Genomic DNA, 18882 nt, shown 5'->3' on the forward strand with positions numbered 1-18882 from the left:
TATACTTTAAAACATTGTATCGGTGGATTTTTACATTGCTTTTTTCAATTAATATTACAAACAGTAGACTCTAACCCTTGTAAGATATGACAAAAATTATTATTTTAGATACAGTCCTTTAACTCTTTGAAATATTAATATTGAATTATATTGCTCAAGTTTTGATATAGAATTTTACCATTTATGTAATACATAGCCGTTGCATTAAAAAATTATACGCTCATATTATTCAGCTAATGCCACTTTTCTGGACCTTATTATAAACTGAACAGTGGTGAATACAAGTTATTCAAGAGAGGTGGTATTTCGCTAAACCGAAATGTCTTTGGTAAAGATGTAGAGCAAAATTTAAGGTGGATGGCGTCAGGTAGTCATGCGACCGTCGCGTCGACCGTGGTACCGCAATGTCTGGGGTGGACAATGGACACCTCCTGCACGGATACCCTTTAGGATCAACTGTTTGACAGTTCTTGGACTCGCTAGTTAGCGCCGTCCCTTGTATTATAAGCCGAAAAAACATTATTGACTTATTGCCAGCCGGCAGGGTGTCACGGCGAAGACAGTTGTACAATTAGTAGGATTCCGAAAATATTGCTCCTGTACGGGAATTTCCTGCTTCTTCTCCAATGGTTTCTGCTGGATGCTTACATTTAAGGATTGGTTTATAAGGGAGCTTCTACAATATCTCAATTAAGAAAATCGTTGTAAATTTATGTTTCAAATATTCAAACGGAATAAGGTAGATACAAAATAAAATTTCATACAAACACATGCGTATAACATAAAATATATTTACAAATTATTCTATGCAATATAAATAATGTGAATACAATTTTATCCATATCAAGCCATAACTATACAATACATGCAATATTTTATTAATAAAAAAGATACAAAACTGCCCTTATTGATAATTTTCATTCTTCAGTCACCAACCAGATCCTAAAACAAAACCCAAAAACTGTTAGTCTCGTTATATCTACATGTTTTACAACTGTTGCATGTTGTTATATTGTGCGTTACGGCACTTTAGTAAGATATTATGTTTTAGTTGGGCCCAAAACAGTTCTAACTACATATACTATATTTAAATAATAGTGTAAGCATACACAAATTCAACATTTTAAATTAAACTGCATATCATTTTCAGCTGTAAAAGTCTATTTCTCTGTTTTTACGGTACCAAACTAAATATACGGTTGATTTCACAGAAATTATAATTTGCCGTAATATTATCTATATCTAATTTAATTTAGGTCTCTTACCGCAATGCATACGCAGTGGGGATTCAGTTGGCAGTCTCACGCGCGTCTATCCAATCATTGTAGACATCAATAGGCTCTGTCAAGAAGTGGATGGTTGTCTGGAAGTCCTCGAAACAAACTCGACACGCTATCTTCGCAGATCTACGTCCTCTATCCCTAAGAACGGACAGCACGTAAGTTACATACATTGACAAGGAACATATTCACCACAGGCGTGCTAAGCTAAAATCCAGAAAGCCTTTGTTGTGAACAAACAAATACGTTTTATTTTAGGCAAACGAGAATCCATTGCGTTTTGGAACTGGTCGTCTTTTTTCTAATAAAATAGAAATGATAATTAGAGAAAGTTATTGACATCTATTTTTATTGTTTCTATATAAATAATCTAGTACGCTTAATTTTGCTTTATGGTGACATAACTAATAATGTGATTCACTGGATTTCTATGTATGTTTGTTTGAGAAATGCCGGCCACATGTTCAGTTACATGCAAAATATTGGAAAAAGATCGTATATACTTTAAATATCTTGCACGCGCCAAATACTAACTAGAGTACAATATCATATAGAGCAACAAACTAATGGCAACACTTACATCGTCACATCACACGATCCCTCGTGATTGCAGAATGGGCAGTTGAACTCCAATAGCAAGGGCTCAACCGCCTTTCTTTTTGGAGGAGGCTTTCTGTTACTCTTGCGTCGGCCCATGATTCTGTAAAAATACTTTAAAATTAGTGATCTTGTAAATATGGCTTTTTAAGTCAAACTTCACATAAAATACTGATGCAATGTTTGTCTTGGCAATTAAAACTCAGAAAAGTAAAGTAAATAGTACTTACTATTTGTTGAAGATGTTCAGAACTAGAAAAAGTTCTATGATCCTACAGGTCAGCGGGTATGGAAGTTTTTCCCTCAAAGTCACAACGAGTCTCTAAATTCCTCTGGATATTAACACTGCCTTATAATTTTATAAAAACACTGTGTAAACTACAGTCTTCAAATAACAAGATATCTTTAAAGTGTATACTTTCTTGAAAACAAGAACGCTACTCAAACACTGTCACCTGGATACTGACAAACGGGCAACTGACGGGGTCTGTGTCCAACCGCCTCAGGTAGCATGCGGTCATCCCCGGTCACAGTAGTGGGGATGGCAAGAGGTAGGTTCCCCCACCACCATCACAAAGAACGGGCTGCAATTTGAAGTGATGAGTTCAGCGCTTATATTTTAATTTTCCTCTGATTTTTTTTTAATCAATATTATATAAATGTTTGAGCTTGGGAGAAAAGACTGCGCCGTTTAGCTCTTTTAAGAATTTGCTACTTTTTAACGTCTATGCTACGATGCCTCCAGGCCCCTTAAGTGACGAGTTACCAAAAATCGGCTTGAAGAATAATTTGGTGATAAGTTAGGTCCAAGATTAGTTTATGCCAGGGAGTTAACTTTCTCGATTTTCCAGACTTAACGAACACTTTTTACTTTGAAGCCGTTTTGGGACGTAACCGCAAGAGATACGAAAAAAAGTGACTGGTACTTACTTGTAGAAAATTAAATTCTGTCTTTCGATTCTGCGGTTGGTTTTGAGGTCCGACCTCTTGTTTAAGCGTTACAGAGCTTAGGAGAAAAAGCTGCACTGGTCAGCCATTTTGAATATTTTAGATTATATTAAATGAAGAAATCGCCAGGTTTTAGGCGGTTTCTAGTCGTTACACGAACTAATCTAGAGTTGTGCAAAATTTCAAGTGTCTAGTGTACCAGGAAGTGGGCCTTACTTTGTATAATTTAAGTAAGTCATTCAAAAATCATTCTGTATCTATCTAGTATTGACACTTCGCTAACGCTCAGCCAATTCCCGATTTGGGGAACGGTTTTCCGGCTATCGGGCTCAGAAGAAAGGCCTGCAAAGGTTTAAAAGTGCAAAATTTCGAAATAGACCACTACAACTTGTATTACCATTTTACGTCCGTTTTGGGACGGAAATAAATACAATTTTAAGAGACCTTTTAATTAATATAGTATATCTAATTGCTTGAAATTACTCTCGAAAAACATCTCGCATTATGGTTTCCGACACACCGTGCTATTTGGTACTGAAATAGTGTTTTACCACTAAAAATTAAAGATTGACGGTTTTATTGCAGCCTTTAAATAACAGTTTACTAGGAGTTTTCACACGTGGTTAAGTTTGTTGCGGATAAATAAAAAACCAATTCAATATTTGGTGTTGTTTTGATCTGGCCTTAAAAATTGAAATAAGCAAAAGATTTTTTTTAAACATATAAAACATAAAGAAATCGTGTATCTGAATTATTAGTAGGTCTAATATAAGAGTAAAATAACAAAAACAATTGAAAGAAAAAAGGCAAAGAAATTTATAACACTAAAATAACATAATATAGTCACTTGTAAAACTCCACAAAACGGATAATATACAGCGGTGATACCACTGTCATAGCTGAAGAGAAACGTAAAAAACGAGAGATTTTTTGGTGGCCTTTAAAAAGGCCTTTTGTGGGGCGCGTCCGTATTGCGGGCAGGCGGCAGCTTAACTTCCGAAACCGTACAGTGTGCGGCCCTGGCGTTTGAGCGCGTACACGACGTTCATGGCGGTGACTGTCTTCCTCTAGTCGTGCTCGGTGTATGTGACGGCGTCACGGATCACGTTCTCCAGAAACACCTTGAGCACTCCGCGGGTCTCCTCGTAGATGAGGCCTGTGATACGCTTGACACCGCCGCGGCGAGCCAGACGACGGATTACGGGCTTGGTGATGCCCTGGGTGTTGTCACGAAGCACCTTCCTGTGACGCTTGGCGCCTCCCTTTCCCAGCCCCTTACCACTTTTGCCTCGACCGGTCATGTTGCTGTCGCAGTGGCTTTAAAAACAGATGATTGTAGGCAGGCAGGCAAGCAGCGGGTAGGCCGGGCTCTTGTCCTTTCTGAGGTAGCGTCTCTGCAACAAGCAGAATGGCTACTGGTCATTTGTATGTCTAGCCCCAAGTGGGGATATTGTTGCGTTAGGTCGTGGGGAATTGTTAGTTGTGTGGTTTTAATTTCGGTCGCTTAAGAGTAGACTAGTTGGTTCAGTAGTGACGTAGAGAGTCGTTGGTTTTTGTTGTTGTTCATTCATTCTTCTAGGGTGGGTTGTTTAGTATTACCTTCAGTTGTGGGATTTTCCACGGATGGGCGGCTTCCCTGGTTGCCCACTCACGGATGTGATCCCACGGTGATTCAGCTGCTGCTGCATACATGGCTCTCGCCTGGCCTGTGATAAATTCATGAAGGCTGGGTAGTCCTGCAGACCGTAGAACGACCGTGTTCCTGACGAACCATGGTGTGTTCGTCAGTTGGCAGAGTGTCCTGTTCTGGAAGTCTTCTAGTGCCTTCCTAGACGTCTTGGAGGTGTGTAGATACCAGGCTGAGCCGCGTATGTTACGATAGGGCGGACTATCGTGTTGTAAAGCAGCAGGTTCGTGTTGGTAGGTAGTCCGGAGTGAGGTCTCAGTAGGGCCGACAGCCCTTGACGTGCGGCCATTCCAAGGCGGATCCTCCCTTTGGCGGCAAGTCCAGTCATAAGAGTACTTTTGAGCACGACTCCCAAGTATTTGATGGACTTGGTCCACCTCAGTTGGTCCCTCTGCAAGTGAACCCTCTCTCGCTGTGTCGGATACTGCGGGTGTTTAGTGAAGGAGATAGCCTCGTTCTTCTGTGTGTTGATCCTGACCTTCCACTTCCTCAGCCGAGGTCCAGATGCTCCATTTGTCTTCTCATATAGACACATGATTGGCGGATGATGGCCGACTTACTGTAGAACAGTGCATCGTCAGCGTAGAGGGCGAGAGACATCCTGGGAATGACTGGGATATCATTTGTGTACCACGGGTAAAGCACTGGGCCCAGTACAGATGCCTGTGGCACGCCCGCGGTGATGGGCCGAGAGGACGACGCGGCCTGTTCCACTGAGACGGAGAATGTTCTGTCTGCTAGGTAAGACTGGAGGAGTCGAAACATACGGTGAGGAAGTGGACTGTGGGCAAACTTGTACAGGAGCCCTTGATGCCAGATGCGGTCAAAGGCCTTGCTGACATCCAGGGAAACTGCGGTGGTGACTAGCCCCTGGTTACGGGAGTCAGTGAGGTCCGAGAAAACTCTAGTCAGTTGGAGGGTGGTGGAGTGACCCTGACGGAAGCCGTATTGCTCGATGCGGATTTCCGTGTGGATGTCCTCGGAGAAACGGGCCAGAATGAGTCGCTCTAGGATTTTAAACAAAGAAGGTAGGAGGGAGATTGGGCGGTAGCTGTCGGGTAGGGTGAGGTTTTTAAGAGGCTTCGGGAGTAGGATAAGCTTTGCTTGCTTCCAGGGTTTGGGAAAGTGTTTTAGTCGGAGGCAGGAGTTGAAGAGGGAGGTTATCCATTTCACGACCCATTCTGGTAGTCTTCTGAGGGCTGGGGTGTTCAGTCGGTCTGCTCCCGGGGCCTTCTTCGGGCGAAGTCTAGCGAGGGAGCCGGAGACTTCAGCCTCCGAGATGGTGGGCAGTTCGTCCGGTTCTAGCAGGTCGTCTTGGTCGGTGGCTTCCAGGAAGCCCTCAACTGTACTAGAGTGTTCTGGGTCGTCAATGTCATGGTTGGGAGAGAACTGAGCCTCCAAACTCCCTCCAACGGCTCTCTTCATGTTGTCGCAGCAAGATGGAAACCCTCTGCGATTGGCGATTAAAGGCTGCCCTGTCGTCAGTGAACCTTGTCCACTGCCATTTCTGTCTGTTGTCGTCTCAGTCGGATCTCGACCATGAGATGACTCGGGAGGTTGTGGCGGTAGTCAGGCCGGTCAGTGGCTGGTCTTGCAGAGCAATCAATGGCTTCTTGCAGGCAGGTGTGTAGACATGAGACGCCAGCGTCTAGTTCAATATCAGTTGTGGGAGGCCGGGAGAGAGTGGTCTGTCGGCCAGATAATTGTAGTATCTGGTCCAGTCCACGTCTCTTCCTTGGGGGTAGAAGTCGGTCAAAGTATTCGTTTATATGTATCGTAATCGGGAGGTGGTCAGATGACAGATCCTGCACAGCAGAGACGTCGAGTGGGGCGGGAAGATTGCAGTGAAGTGCAAAGTCCAGTATATCGGGGCGATGTTGTTGACGGCTGGGGAAATGAGTGCCTTCCACCGGTGCAGTCAGGGAGACGTGGGGGCGAATGTCCAGGAAGTTTATTAGTTGGAGGCCTACGCAGTTGTTGGCAACACAATTCAGTGTCGTATACGCCTAGGAAATGCAGAAGCTCCTGTCGCTTTCCTTGGAGGCCGTTGCAGTTCCAGAAGACAATCCTAGGCGTCCTAACCATGGGATACTACGTTGTAGAAGTCGGCCTGGGAGGTCAGCATGCCCACCAGGGATTGTAGCATCTGCAACACTGCAGATAGCTGGTGGAGAACCTTGAGCAGCAAGGCGTTCACATTTGGGAGTTGGGGATCTGGGACAGCGAGGCGTCCTTGGTGGGGCCGATTGAGAAGTGGCCTTGAAATTGGCCTTTTTGCCTGGGCTTAAAAGTGGAGACGGGCGGGAGCCGCTTCCTGATGTCGGGCTCGCGAGCTGGCAGGGTCGGCTGTGGAGCGTTCACCGGTCCGGACTGGTTGAAGTCGTCATCTCTCGTCACTTCGGCTCCGTCCCTTGCGACGTCTGCCCAGGACTAGGCGGTTGTGGCCTGGTTGGCTGGCTTTAGAACGGCCTCGGATGAGCCGTTGTATGTTTGACTCATTTTCAGGCTATTTTTGGCTGTTATTCGTTTAAATGCCTCACAACCTTTGTGGTTTGCGTTGAGAGACTTGCCACAATTGCAACAAGTCCCCTTTTCACCAACCGGTTTTTGGCATGCGGTCGCCTTGTGTGGCTCGCCGCATCGCATGCAGCGTTGCTCCCTGCCGTAGTTGTCACTGCGTAGCCGAAACGCTGGCAGCGGTGACATGTATCGGCCCGGGTGGTTTCCTGTAAGGCTTTACTTAGATTTTTACTTAAAGTAGTGACAATAATTTGTAATAGCCGCCGGGCTATTTGAGGTTCCAGTGTCACGGTCACTGTCTGGCTGGAGTGTGACTGCCCACAGCCTAGTTTCGCCTCTGCTAGTTCTTAGCTTAAAAACGTCACCCACGGCTAAATTCTTTTCAACCAGAGCATCGGCGATGCACTCCGGTGTTGTAAATGGTGGTAGGCCTGTTATTACCACTTTCAGGGGGCGAGTGCCAGGTAGGGACCGCGTGAAAAAGTGTACGCTATTTTCAAGTAAGTATTTTTGTATAGCACGGAAATTGTCGATAGTAGTGGTTTTCACTATTATCTCGCCCTTTGCACTACGGGCGTTTAGAACACCGTTTACAAGTTGGTATATGGCAGCCGCGTGGGTATACCAACTTGGAGTAAAGTCTATGTATATAGGGGGAATGTGGGGCAATTTTACGGGTGGGATCTCCATATCTGAGGCCGAAGATGCGTGGGACATACCGCTCTCAGACATAGAAACCGCGGGGAAAGTAAAAGTAGTAGGCCTCATACGTTTAGGTGGCCGGAGCGGTGATAGCGAGGGGGGAGAGGACGGCGGGGCGGTTCCCGCCATAATTCTGCCGTTAACAAAGGCCACAGTTCTTAAACTAAAATAATAGTCTATAGAGCTTAAAATATAAAATTTCACATATAATATAGTCTAAACAGTCACATAATACTCACAGAGCACAATCACAGTTTACATAAACACTTAAAAGACGCACACAAATTTTAAAACAACGTTCACTTGAGAGCACAAAGAAAAAACAAGATGGCTAAATTGACAGGAAAACAATTAGCGTGGCTTCCCGAGATGATTGTACAGCCGGTCGTCTGTAGTGTTGTCAACTCTGGCTGCTCTGTGATTGGCCGATAGCGCGGCGACCAATCAGACTCGTTCTGAGCTCATGCCGGCCCGTATACTATAGTAAATATTTTTCTCGTGCCGAAAACTGGGGAGAACTGTTCTCCCCGCACCCGGATGTCTACGACAGGGACACCTGCGAGATGGTTGCGAACTTCCTGGATGACTACTCACCAGACGAAGACGACCCACTGCCCCCCGTGACAACACTCGAGGTACAAGAGCATCTTCGTCGCCTCCGCCCGAAGAAAGCTCCTGGCCCGGACTCCTTTGGAACTCCTGCACTCCAGAAACTGCCGGCTTGGGTGGTCGTCACGATCACCTGCATCCTAAACTCCTGTCTACGACTTGCGCACTTCCCGACCACCTGGAAGGATGCAAAGGTGATTATGATACCCAAGCCTGGAAAGGATCCGCTCTTCCCAGAGAACCACAGGCCGATATCACTGCTGCCTGTGCTCTCCAAGATCCTCGAGCGGATCATCCTGGCGAGATTTCCTGAGGAATTCTTCACCTCTATCAGGACCGAACAATATGGATTTAGGAGTGGACACTCCACCACTCTTCAACTCCGCAGAGTGCTCAACCTGCTCACCAGCACGGCGGAGAAGAAGCACCACTCCACTTCGGTCCTGATAGATGTCAGCAAGGCCTTCGACAGAGTTTGCCACGAGGGGCTACTCTACAAACTGACTAACTCCCCGCTGCCCGTCAGAATTTTCAGGCTGATCCGCAGCTATCTCCAGAATCGGACCTTCTCCATCATCGTTGCCAGCTCCAAGTCCACTTCACGACCAGTCTCCTCTGGTGTGCCACAGGGATCAGTGCTCGGCCCGATCCTGTACCTGTGGTACACAAACGACTTTCCTGTAGTTCCGAGAGTCCAGCTGTCGCTCTACGCTGATGACGCTCTCCTCACGGCCACCTCCGACAACCTAAGGATGGCCGGTGTCTACATGCAGCGGCAGCTGAATCTACTGGAGCACTGGCTGCAGAGATGGAGGATAAAAGTCAACGCTGACAAGTGTGAGGCCACCAACTTCACTAGAAGTCCGAGGCAAGCGGACAGCCGACATCTGTCTCTCAACGGTGACAACATCCTTTGGAGGACAACTGTCAAGTATCTGGGGGTACTCCTGGACAGAAGACTTACACTGACTCCCCACGTGACAAGATTTTGCAGCCTAGCGAGGAAGGGCTTTGCCAGCATCGGCCCCCTGCTCTACTCCAAGAAGCTTCCGATCAAGACAAAGGTCCTGCTCTACACGGTCCTGGTGCGACCGGTGATCACCTACGCGGCTCCTGCATGGTACCATCTCACCTGCAAGACTGCCAGAAAACAGCTGCTCGCAGTCCAGAGCAACTGTCTTCGGAGAGCCACTGAGTCGCCCTGGTTCATCAGGAATTCCGTCGTCAGAGCATCATCCAACATCCCTACCATCAGGATCTTTGTGGATGGCCTAACAAGCTGCAACAGGCCTAACAAGATAAGAAGCTGCGGAGTCCTCGGCCTGGGAGCACATCCGACTACTACGGGCCCAGGAGGTCCCCCGTCTACGTCCTCCAATGGATGACTAAACTTCACTACACTAACTACACTACTACTCTACTGAACTGACAGGTATCACCAGCTACTAGGGCTCTGACCCGTACTGACATAAGGCAAGTGCCTACCGGCAGACGCCTTAACAGAAGTGGGGGATCCACCCCCCCCCCCCACAGTCACAACCTGCCTGCCTGCCGAAAACACTCATTTAGCTAGACAAGCTGACGTTATGGGACGTACCAAGCAGACCGCTCGTAAGTCCACCGGAGGCAAGGCGCCCAGGAAGCAGTTCGCCACCAAGGCCGCTCGTAAGAGCGCGCCGGCCACAGGAGGCGTCAAGAAGCCTCACCGTTACAGGCCCGGCACCGTCGCCCTGCGTGAGATCAGGCGTTACCAGAAGAGCACCGAACTGCTGATCCGCAAGTTGCCGTTCCAGCGTCTCGTCCGCGAGATCGCCCAGGACTTTAAGACCGACCTGCGTTTCCAGAGCTCCGCCGTCATGGCACTGCAGGAGGCCAGCGAGGCTTACCTGGCAGGACTCTTCGAAGACACCAACTTGTGCGCCATCCACGCCAAGAGAGTCACCATCATGCCCAAGGACATCCAGCTGGCGCGCCGCATCCGCGGAGAACGAGCCTAAGTCACAAGCGTGCACTGCCGCTGCCTGCCGGTGGCTACGACAAACGGCCTTTCTAAAGGCCACAACATTTATTCAATTCGTTATACATGTCATCTGCTGCCAAACACTCTGTTTATCTATAATACATATCCTACATTCTATTATCGGATCTTGTTCATTCATTTCTTATTTGTTTTTAAAACAAGTATAAATTCACTCTCCCTCCATTCATAATACATGAAATAATTCGAATTTACGTGCCCTGTTATAATATCTCATATCAATTTACAATTTTTAAATTAACAATATTTATTTTTTTTCGTGTGTGTGTGTGTGTGTGTGTGCGTGCGTGCGTGCGTTCGTGCGTGCGTGCGCGTGTGTGTGTTTTTTTATCGTTACAAACAGACACTATATTCGAGAAGTAACAGTAACTGTACAACGGGTTCATTCCATTAATCCCATAATACTATTATCTAATATAACATCAATTATCTGTATGTCAAATTATATTTTTACATAACAAGTCACTAAGTCTCCTTTCTCTTGCTACCTACCAGATAACTGAGAAATTTCCCTCTTTTTTATCTAGGTGATAATACAAATAAAGCTATTAACTCTATGAAAGATTGATTCCATAAGGTTACTGTAATTGTTGTTTAAATCCACTTTTACTTTTTAGAATGAAATATAAGTTCACGCTTGAATCGCACAATTTACGAAATTCAATAGTCACGTATTATTCTGTAACAATTTCCAATGGCAATTAAAAAAGTAGAAAAAAAACATTCAATTGTTTCAGTGGATTGTTACACACACACACACACACACACACACAACACACACACACACACACACACACCACACACACACACACACACACACACACACACACACACACACACACACACACACACACTCACTCACTCACTCACCATGACATCAGTCCAGCTCAGGACATTTTCTTTTACATTTTCTTTTCTAAATGTCTACCTGTGGCGTTTGTAGTGCCCCAATTAATGAGGGTAGTGATATTAAGTGTACCGGAGGGTGTAATCGTTTCTTCCACGGTGCTTGTGTTAAGACCGAGAGTGATGGAGTAACAACAAGGTCTGTGAAGAACTGGAAGTGTTCAGACTGTCGTCAGAAGACCTCCAGTAACAAATCATCCTCATCCACGAGCACAGCCCTAACGCAGGACTTCCTTCTCCGTGTTTTAGAGGAGTTTAAGAAGGACATGTTTAACGAGTTTAAATCTGTTAGAAATGAAATGGGTGAGATGACAATATCAATGCAGTTTTTGTCAGACAAGGTTGATGCTTCCAATAAGTTGATGGACGAGATCAGGAAGGAGCTGGCTTTGATCAAGAAAGAGAACGAGGGTTTACGTCAGCAAAATGTAACACTGAAGAAAGAAGTTGTAGATCTGCAAGAGAGAATGAGGAACTTGGAGCAGTACAGCCGCAAAAATAACATTGCGATCAGCGGGCATTCCGACCACACCGAATGAACATGTGAACGACATAGTGAAGGACCTGGGAAGTGCTTTGGGAGTGGAGATACTACCTGCTCAAATTGCAGCTGCTCACAGGATCCCATCCTTCAGCAAGGCCCGTGCACCCGCTGTGGTGGTGAAGTTCCACGACAGAGCTGTAAAAGAAGATCTCCTCGCCAAGTTCCGGGAAGCTCGACGTAGAAACGCTCACCTGACAGCAGACAAGATCAACAAGGCTTTTCCTCCTAACAAGGTGTATGTGAATGATCATCTGGCTCCGGAGAACAAGCAGTTTCTTGCCAAGCTCAAACAGAAGTGTCAGGAGGTGGGTTACGTGTTTGTGTGATGCAGAGACGGAACATTTTTCATCAAGAAAATGCTGACTCTAAAGTTCAAAAAGTAAGTACCTTGGCTGACATCGAGAACATTAAATAAAAATACTTTATACTCCACAAAATAGTATTTGTAAAAATTAAAAATTTATTTTTTTTCTAAATTTTCGTATTTTTAGGGAAATAATATATACTCAAAATAAATTCTTACATAAAATGTTGTAGGGTCGTTTTTAATTAATTTTCATGAATTCACAAATATATAAATATAATCTAAATTCTTTTTATTATTCTGAAACTAATGATGATTTTTTTACACTATTATACGCTAATATTAGGAGCATGAGAGCAAATTTCAATAGCTTTCTTGCTGAGATAAGCCAGCTTAAAAATAGAATAAACTTTGTAGTGCTAAGCGAAATCTGGATAAATGAAGATGAAATGAGTTTGTATAAGCTACCTGGTTATAATATATTTTTTAATTGTAATAACAACTACAGAGCAGGTGGTGTAATGTGTTATGTTAGTGATAGTATTATTGTTGATCAGATTGATATAAATATGATAACAGCTTATGTATTATTACTAAACATAAGTTATGAGCGGGCTTATTTTAAACTTTTTTGTTTATATCGTTTGCACAGCCACTCTGAAAGTGATTTTATTACTGAACTCGAGAACAAAATTCAATATATTAATAATCATATTATATTCATTGGAGATATAAATATAAATTTATTTTTATCTAACTGTAAATATGTACAAGACTATAGCAATTTGTTGAATAATAACGGCTTAATTTCGCTAATTAACAATCCAACAAGAATTACTCACAATCGCGTTCAATTTTGGATCATATTTTCGTTCGTCACACTAATGTAGATTCTTTTGAAAGTGCTATTTTTGATATGGGAATCACCGATCACTGTTTGCTTGGCCTTAAGCTGGACTGCGGGTCTAAATTTAAAAGGTTAAATACAGTAGCTAGTAAAGTTTTAACAAAAAGAACTCTATGTGATTTTGATTTATTAAATTTAAAATTAAAGGAAGTTAAATGGGATGATTGTTTGTACTCAAGTGAAGTTAATATCAGTTACGAAATTTTTTACTATACTTTCAAAAAAACGATTGAGGACAGTCAGGTAGTTATTAAAAAGCATAAATTAAAGCAAAATCTCTTTTCCCATGGATAAATTCAAGTATTTTGTATAGGCTCCAAAAACGTAATAAGCTGTACAAATTAAGAAAGAAACGTCCTTATGATCAGGCTTTTAAAATATATTTTGACTCATATTGTAATAGGCTAAAAATGACATAGATACGGTAGTGCAAAAAACTCTTTTGTAATGAAAAAAATTAACTGTTGCAACGGTGACTCGACGCAAATTTGGAAAGTAATAAATGAGGTAAAAGGTCAGTCAAGGAGCAACAATATTGAACACATTGAGTTAGATAACGGTGAGATTGTCAGTGATCCTAAAGAGTTGAAAGGTTAAACTCTTATCTTATCACATACACCTGAACCCTATCTCTAGCGTAACACCACTCACACTTGCTGAGCATGTGGGCCAACACTTATCACAGTCCTTTTTTATTTCTCCCACAGATGTTAACGAATTATTAGCAACAATTAAAAATGTAAAAAATAAAAAGTCATCCGGTTTTTGATAATATAACTGTTGTTAAAATTGTTAAAAAATCTGCCGAAGTTATTTCACCTGTGATTGTTCATATTGTTAATCTTAGCTTTCAAAACGGTCTTCCCAAACATATTAAAAACTAGTAACGTAGTTCCGATTTAAAAAAATCTACTTCAATAAAAATGGACAACATACGACCGATTAGCCTGTTATCAGTTTTTTTCTAAAGTATTCGAAAAATTAATGAGAAAAAGGCTTGTAGCTTATTTAGACAGATTAATATTTTTTAGTAGCTGTCAGTACGGTCAGTAGATGATATTGCGTTTTTTTATTCTGAAAACAATATTAATGATATCTGGCGTTACATAAATGAAGATCTAAAACTTTTGAGTAAATGGTGTTTTTGTAACAAAATGAGAGTTAATGTTAGTAAAACAAATTCTATGAATTTCAGTTTGGTTAAAAGTTTTGACTTCTCAACAAGTTTGGTTTACCATGTGCACGAATGTTTAAGAACAAATTGCAAGTGTGAAATAATACAGAAAAGTAATAATGTTAAATACCTAGGCGTTATTTTAGACCAAAACTTAAATTGGGAACTCCATATTTCTTCAATACATGGCAAATTAAAGTTTACCATAAGAACTTTTTACTTCCTAAGAAATTTTTGTGACGTACAAGTGTTAAGAATGTTATACTTTGCACTAGTCGATTCTCGTCATTACGGTATTCATTGTTGTTGAGGTACTTATAAACGCTACATTCAAAGACTAAGAATCACTCAAAACCATATTATTAGAATTATCCTTCGGAAATATAAACATTACAGTTCATATCCTCTATTTTGCGAACTAAGATTACTACCAATCCAGCATATGTTTATTTATAAAGTCTTGAAGATATTTTACATTAGAAGCGGAAATACTGGAACAAATGACCTTTACTACAAAACAAGAAGTTGCTATAAACGAGTTTTTAGAGTGCCTAAAGTAAATAAATCGTTATTTAAGCATTCATATCAATACATTGGGCCCAAATTGTTCAACTGTTTGCCTTTTGAGATAAAAAATTTAAAATTATTTTTTTTTTATTAAAAGTTTGGCTTTTTTGTATTGATGATACGGATCTATTAAAACTTAAATTGTAAAGGTATCATTAATTATCAAATGTCAGCAGAATATATTAACATTACTATTGCAATTTAAATTAACTGTTTACCATATAGTTTTGTGCTAGGATTTCAGTTATTTCCTATTTCTGTAATTGTTCATGTTTTTATTTTTTACAAATTTATATTCAGAATATGCTAAATAATAATACATAATATAATATAATAGTATAATATATGCTAATATAATATATAATAGGCTAAAAGTGCCAGTTTACATTCTTTGTACATTTATAATATGAGTTAGTAATTTACTATAAAAAAATACTTATTACAATATTTGACTGATAACTATTGTAATTAATGCCGGTAGTGATAAAGTATATATCTTACAGAGTTTCGATTTTTTTTTCTGTGAAATAATTGTTTCTTGCAAGCGCCACAGATAGCGAGTTTGTTTTCTAAGTTGACTGGACTCTTGTTTTTTAAGTGAATTTTGTTTTTAGTTGATTTTTAGGTTAGAGTTGGCCACACATACTTGTAATTGTGGTCAACTAATATTCCTGTTTGTAAATTTTTTCTCATTATACTGTATATTTATACTGTATGTTGTGATTTTTAAAGGAATACATTTCATTATTTCACATATAAATGATTATTTTTATATATAATATGTTTATATATAATATTATATATATATATATATATATATATATATTATATATATATATATATAATTTTTATATTTATAATAGTCTAAAGAGAAATTAAGTAATCACTTGATGTACGGCATCAGTGCATCAAGTGATTACTAATAATTTAAACACGTATAAACGAATAAAACGTGAAAACGAATGATATTTTGGGTTGCCTTTAAAAAGGCCGATTGTATTTCCCACAGTCGAGGGAGGAGCGCGGCGGCGGTCTTCTTGGGCGTTTTGGGTTTCTTCACGGCCACTTTCTTCGGTTTGGACGACTTTGGCTTTTTGGTCGGCGGTTTGGCGACCTTCTTAGCCTTGCCGGGAGTCTTGGGCTTGGCGGCCTTCTTGGTCGCAGCGGCGGCCGGCTTCTTGGCTGCGGCAGGCTTTTTGGCCGCCTTCGGCTTCTTCTCGCCTTTCGGCTTGGCCGGTGCTTTCTTGGCGGCCTTCTTGACCGTCTAGCTGCCGGCGGACTTGGCTCCTTCTCCGGAAGATTTCACCGACAGTTTGATCGAGCCGGTGGCGCCCTTGCCTTTCGGCTGGGTGAGAGCGCCGGACGCTACGGCCGACTTGAGGTACTTCCTGATGAAAGGGGCCACCTTTCTCGGCGTCAACCTTGTAGTTGGCCGCGAGGCAGGCAGGCAGATTGTGACTGTGGGGGGGGTGGATCCCCCACTTCTGGTAAAGCGTCTGCCGATTAGGCACTTGCTTTATGTCGGTGCGGGTCAGAGCCCCAGTAGCTAGTGCTACCTGTCATTTCAGTAGAATAGTAGTGTAATCAGTTAGTAAAGGTTAGTCATCCATTGGAGGACGTAGGCGGGGGACTTCCTGGGCCTGTAGTAGCCGAATGTGCTCCCAGGGCGAGGACTCTGCAGCTTCTTCGAAGGATGAAGTCAGGCCATCCACAAAGGTCCTGATCGTAGGGATGTTGGACGATGCTCTGACCACGGAGTTCCTGATGAACCAGGGCGACTCAGTGGCTCTCCGAAGACAGATGCTCTGGACTGCGGGCAGCTGTCTTCTGGCAGTCTTGCAGATGAGATGATACCACGCAGGAGCCGCGTAGGTGATACCGGTCGCACCAGGGCCGTGTAGAGCAGGACCTTTGTCTTGATGGGAAGCTTCTTGGAGTAGAGCAGGGGGCCTATACTGGCAAAGCCCTTCCTCGCTAGGCTGCACACTCTTGTCACGTGGGGAGTCAGTGAAAGTCGACTATCCAGGAGTACCCCCAGGTACTTGACAGTTGTCCTCCAAGGGATGTTGTCACCGTTGAGGGACAGATGTCGGCTGTCCGCTTGCCTCGGACTTCTCGTGAAGTTGATGGCCTCACACTTGTCAGCGTTGACTTTTATCCTCCATCTCCGCAGCCAGGGTTCCAGTAGATTCAGCTGCCGCTGCATGTAGACACCAGCCATCCTCAGGTTGATGGAGGTGGCCGTGAGGAGGGCGTCATCAGCGTAGAGCGACAGCTGGACTCTCGGAGCTACAGGAAACGTCGTTTGTGTACCACAGGTACAGGAGCGGGCCGAGCACTGATCCCTGTGGCACACCGGAGGAGACTGGTCGCGAAGTGGACTTGGAGCTGGCAACGCTGACGGAGAAGGTCCGATGCTGGAGGTAGCTGCGGATCAGCCTGAACATTCTGCCGGGCAGTGGGGAGTCAGCCAGTTTGTAGAGTAGCCCCTCGTGCCACACTCTGTCGAAGGCTTTACTGACATCTATCAGGACCGAAGTGGAGTGGTGCTTCTTCTCCGCCGTGCTGTTGAGGAGGTTGAGCACTCTGCGGAGTTGAAGAGTGGTGGAGTGTCCTCTCCTGAATCCATATTGTTCGGTACTGATAGAGGTGAAGAAGTCCTCAGGAAATCTCGCCAGGATGATCCGCTCGAGAATCTTGGAGAGCACAGTCAGCAGTGATATCGGCCTGTGGTTCTCTGGCAAGAGCGGATCCTTGCCAGGCTTGGGTATCATAATCACCTTTGCATCCTTCCAGGTGGTCGGGAAGTGCGTCAGTCGTAGGCAGGAGTTCAGGATGCAGGTGATCGTGACGACCACCCAAGCCGGCAGTTTCTGGAGTGCAGGAGTTCCCAAGGAGTCCGGGCCAGGAGCCGACGAAGATGCTCTCGTACCTCCAGTGTTGTCACGGGGGGCAGTGTGTCGTCCTCGTCTGGTGAGTAGTCGTCCAGGAAGTTTTCAACCATCTCGCAGGTGTCCAGGTCGTAGACGTCTGGGTGCGGGGAGAACTGATCTTCCATGGTGTCGGCGAAGGCCTCGGCTTTGTCGCTGGGGGAGTAGACAATGCCTCGTTGACCGTGGAGTGGTCCAATGCCCTGACCTTGAGCAGAGAAAGCAGTTAGAACCGGATTTTCAGTGGTGGGGACGGCAGACGCTTAATTCGATGCTACCTCTTTCGCAGTAAACATCGTGCCATACGCGCCTTACTAAAAACATTATTTCTCGTGATATATACGTGAAGTGCCAATTTCATAGTATTTAAGTACCGTAAGTTTAGTAAAACGTGTTACGTACCGTTATAACAGTGTGTATTTTACAATTTATATATACTTAGTAAATATTTTTGTTATACATTTGTGAATAGTGTCGAGATGGGTGACAACAGAAAAAGCAAGGTCGGTGGTAAAATTTTACACAACCAAGCTAGAGAAATAATTTTTAACTTGTACACTTTTATGAAAAGGGAAGCAGAACAAGGGCCAATATTATTAAAACAAGTTCAACAGCGTGTAGCAGAGGCCACAGGAATTTCTAAAACTAGTGTAATAAGAATTGTAAGTGAAGAAAGAACCGCGCCGAGAAATGGTCCACGTTTCTCAACTCCCAGAAAAACATGGTCGAAAAAAATTTAAAAAAAACAGCTGTTGACGACTTTGACAAGACCGTTATACGGCGGACTGTTCATGAATTCCATAGAATAGACGGTCAGCGACCTACCCTAAAAACTCTTCTTCCGGTATTAAAAGAAAAAAATCGGGTTTAGAGGAGGAATATGAACTCTGAGACAAGTTCCCAAGGAACTTCAGTTTAAATGGAGAAAATCTACAGATAACAGAAAACTTTTAATAGAAAAACACGAAATAAGAGAACACAGAGTTCGTTTTATTAGAGCTATAAAACGTTACAGAGAAGAGGGTCGACCAATTGTTTATACGGATGAGACTTATGTCCACGCTTCGCACACAAAGCCCCACTCATGGTCAGATGGCAGCAACAAAGGCCTCTTAACACCTATTTCTAAGGGCGAATATGGAATAATTGTTCATGCAGGTAATGAGAAC

General features: G+C 43.3%; 3 protein-coding genes across 3 annotated transcripts; 1 reads left to right on the forward strand and 2 right to left on the reverse strand.

Moving 5' to 3' along the window:
• Window positions 1-804: 804 nt before the first annotated feature.
• Window positions 805-3055, reverse strand: LOC124370908 (transcription elongation factor 1 homolog). The gene is made up of 4 exons (XM_046829211.1): window positions 2108-3055; window positions 1861-1980; window positions 1266-1421; window positions 805-942 (listed from the first exon to the last, which is right to left on the reverse strand). The coding sequence occupies exons 2-3, from the start codon at window positions 1974-1976 to the stop codon at window positions 1289-1291; spliced, it is 249 nt and encodes an 82-aa protein (XP_046685167.1). The 5' UTR covers window positions 1977-1980; window positions 2108-3055; the 3' UTR covers window positions 805-942; window positions 1266-1288.
• An 837-nt stretch (window positions 3056-3892) lies between these two features.
• Window positions 3893-4126, reverse strand: LOC124370909 (histone H4-like). Its single transcript, XM_046829213.1, has one exon. The coding sequence runs from the start codon at window positions 4124-4126 to the stop codon at window positions 3893-3895; it is 234 nt and encodes a 77-aa protein (XP_046685169.1).
• Window positions 4127-9929: 5803 nt separating this feature from the next.
• LOC124370912 (histone H3-like) lies at window positions 9930-10340 on the forward strand. Its single transcript, XM_046829216.1, has one exon. It carries the CDS (start codon window positions 9930-9932, stop codon window positions 10338-10340), a length of 411 nt encoding a protein of 136 aa, XP_046685172.1.
• Window positions 10341-18882: the final 8542 nt, after the last annotated feature.

Source organism: Homalodisca vitripennis, unplaced genomic scaffold (assembly GCF_021130785.1).
Source record: "Homalodisca vitripennis isolate AUS2020 unplaced genomic scaffold, UT_GWSS_2.1 ScUCBcl_657;HRSCAF=3141, whole genome shotgun sequence".
NCBI lineage: Eukaryota > Metazoa > Arthropoda > Insecta > Hemiptera > Cicadellidae > Homalodisca > Homalodisca vitripennis.

Bases quoted from the DNA above. Each gene is read 5' to 3' on its own strand.
- LOC124370912 (XM_046829216.1), top strand. From the start codon at position 9,930: ATGGGACGTACCAAGCAGACCGCTCGTAAGTCCACCGGAGGCAAGGCG.
- LOC124370909 (XM_046829213.1), bottom strand. From the start codon at position 4,126: ATGACCGGTCGAGGCAAAAGTGGTAAGGGGCTGGGAAAGGGAGGCGCC.
- LOC124370908 (XM_046829211.1), bottom strand. From the start codon at position 1,976: ATGGGCCGACGCAAGAGTAACAGAAAGCCTCCTCCAAAAAGAAAGGCG. The intron at 1,422-1,860 runs GTAAGTGTTGCC...GTCCGTTCTTAG, and splicing joins GGATCGTGTGATGTGACGAT to GGATAGAGGACGTAGATCTG.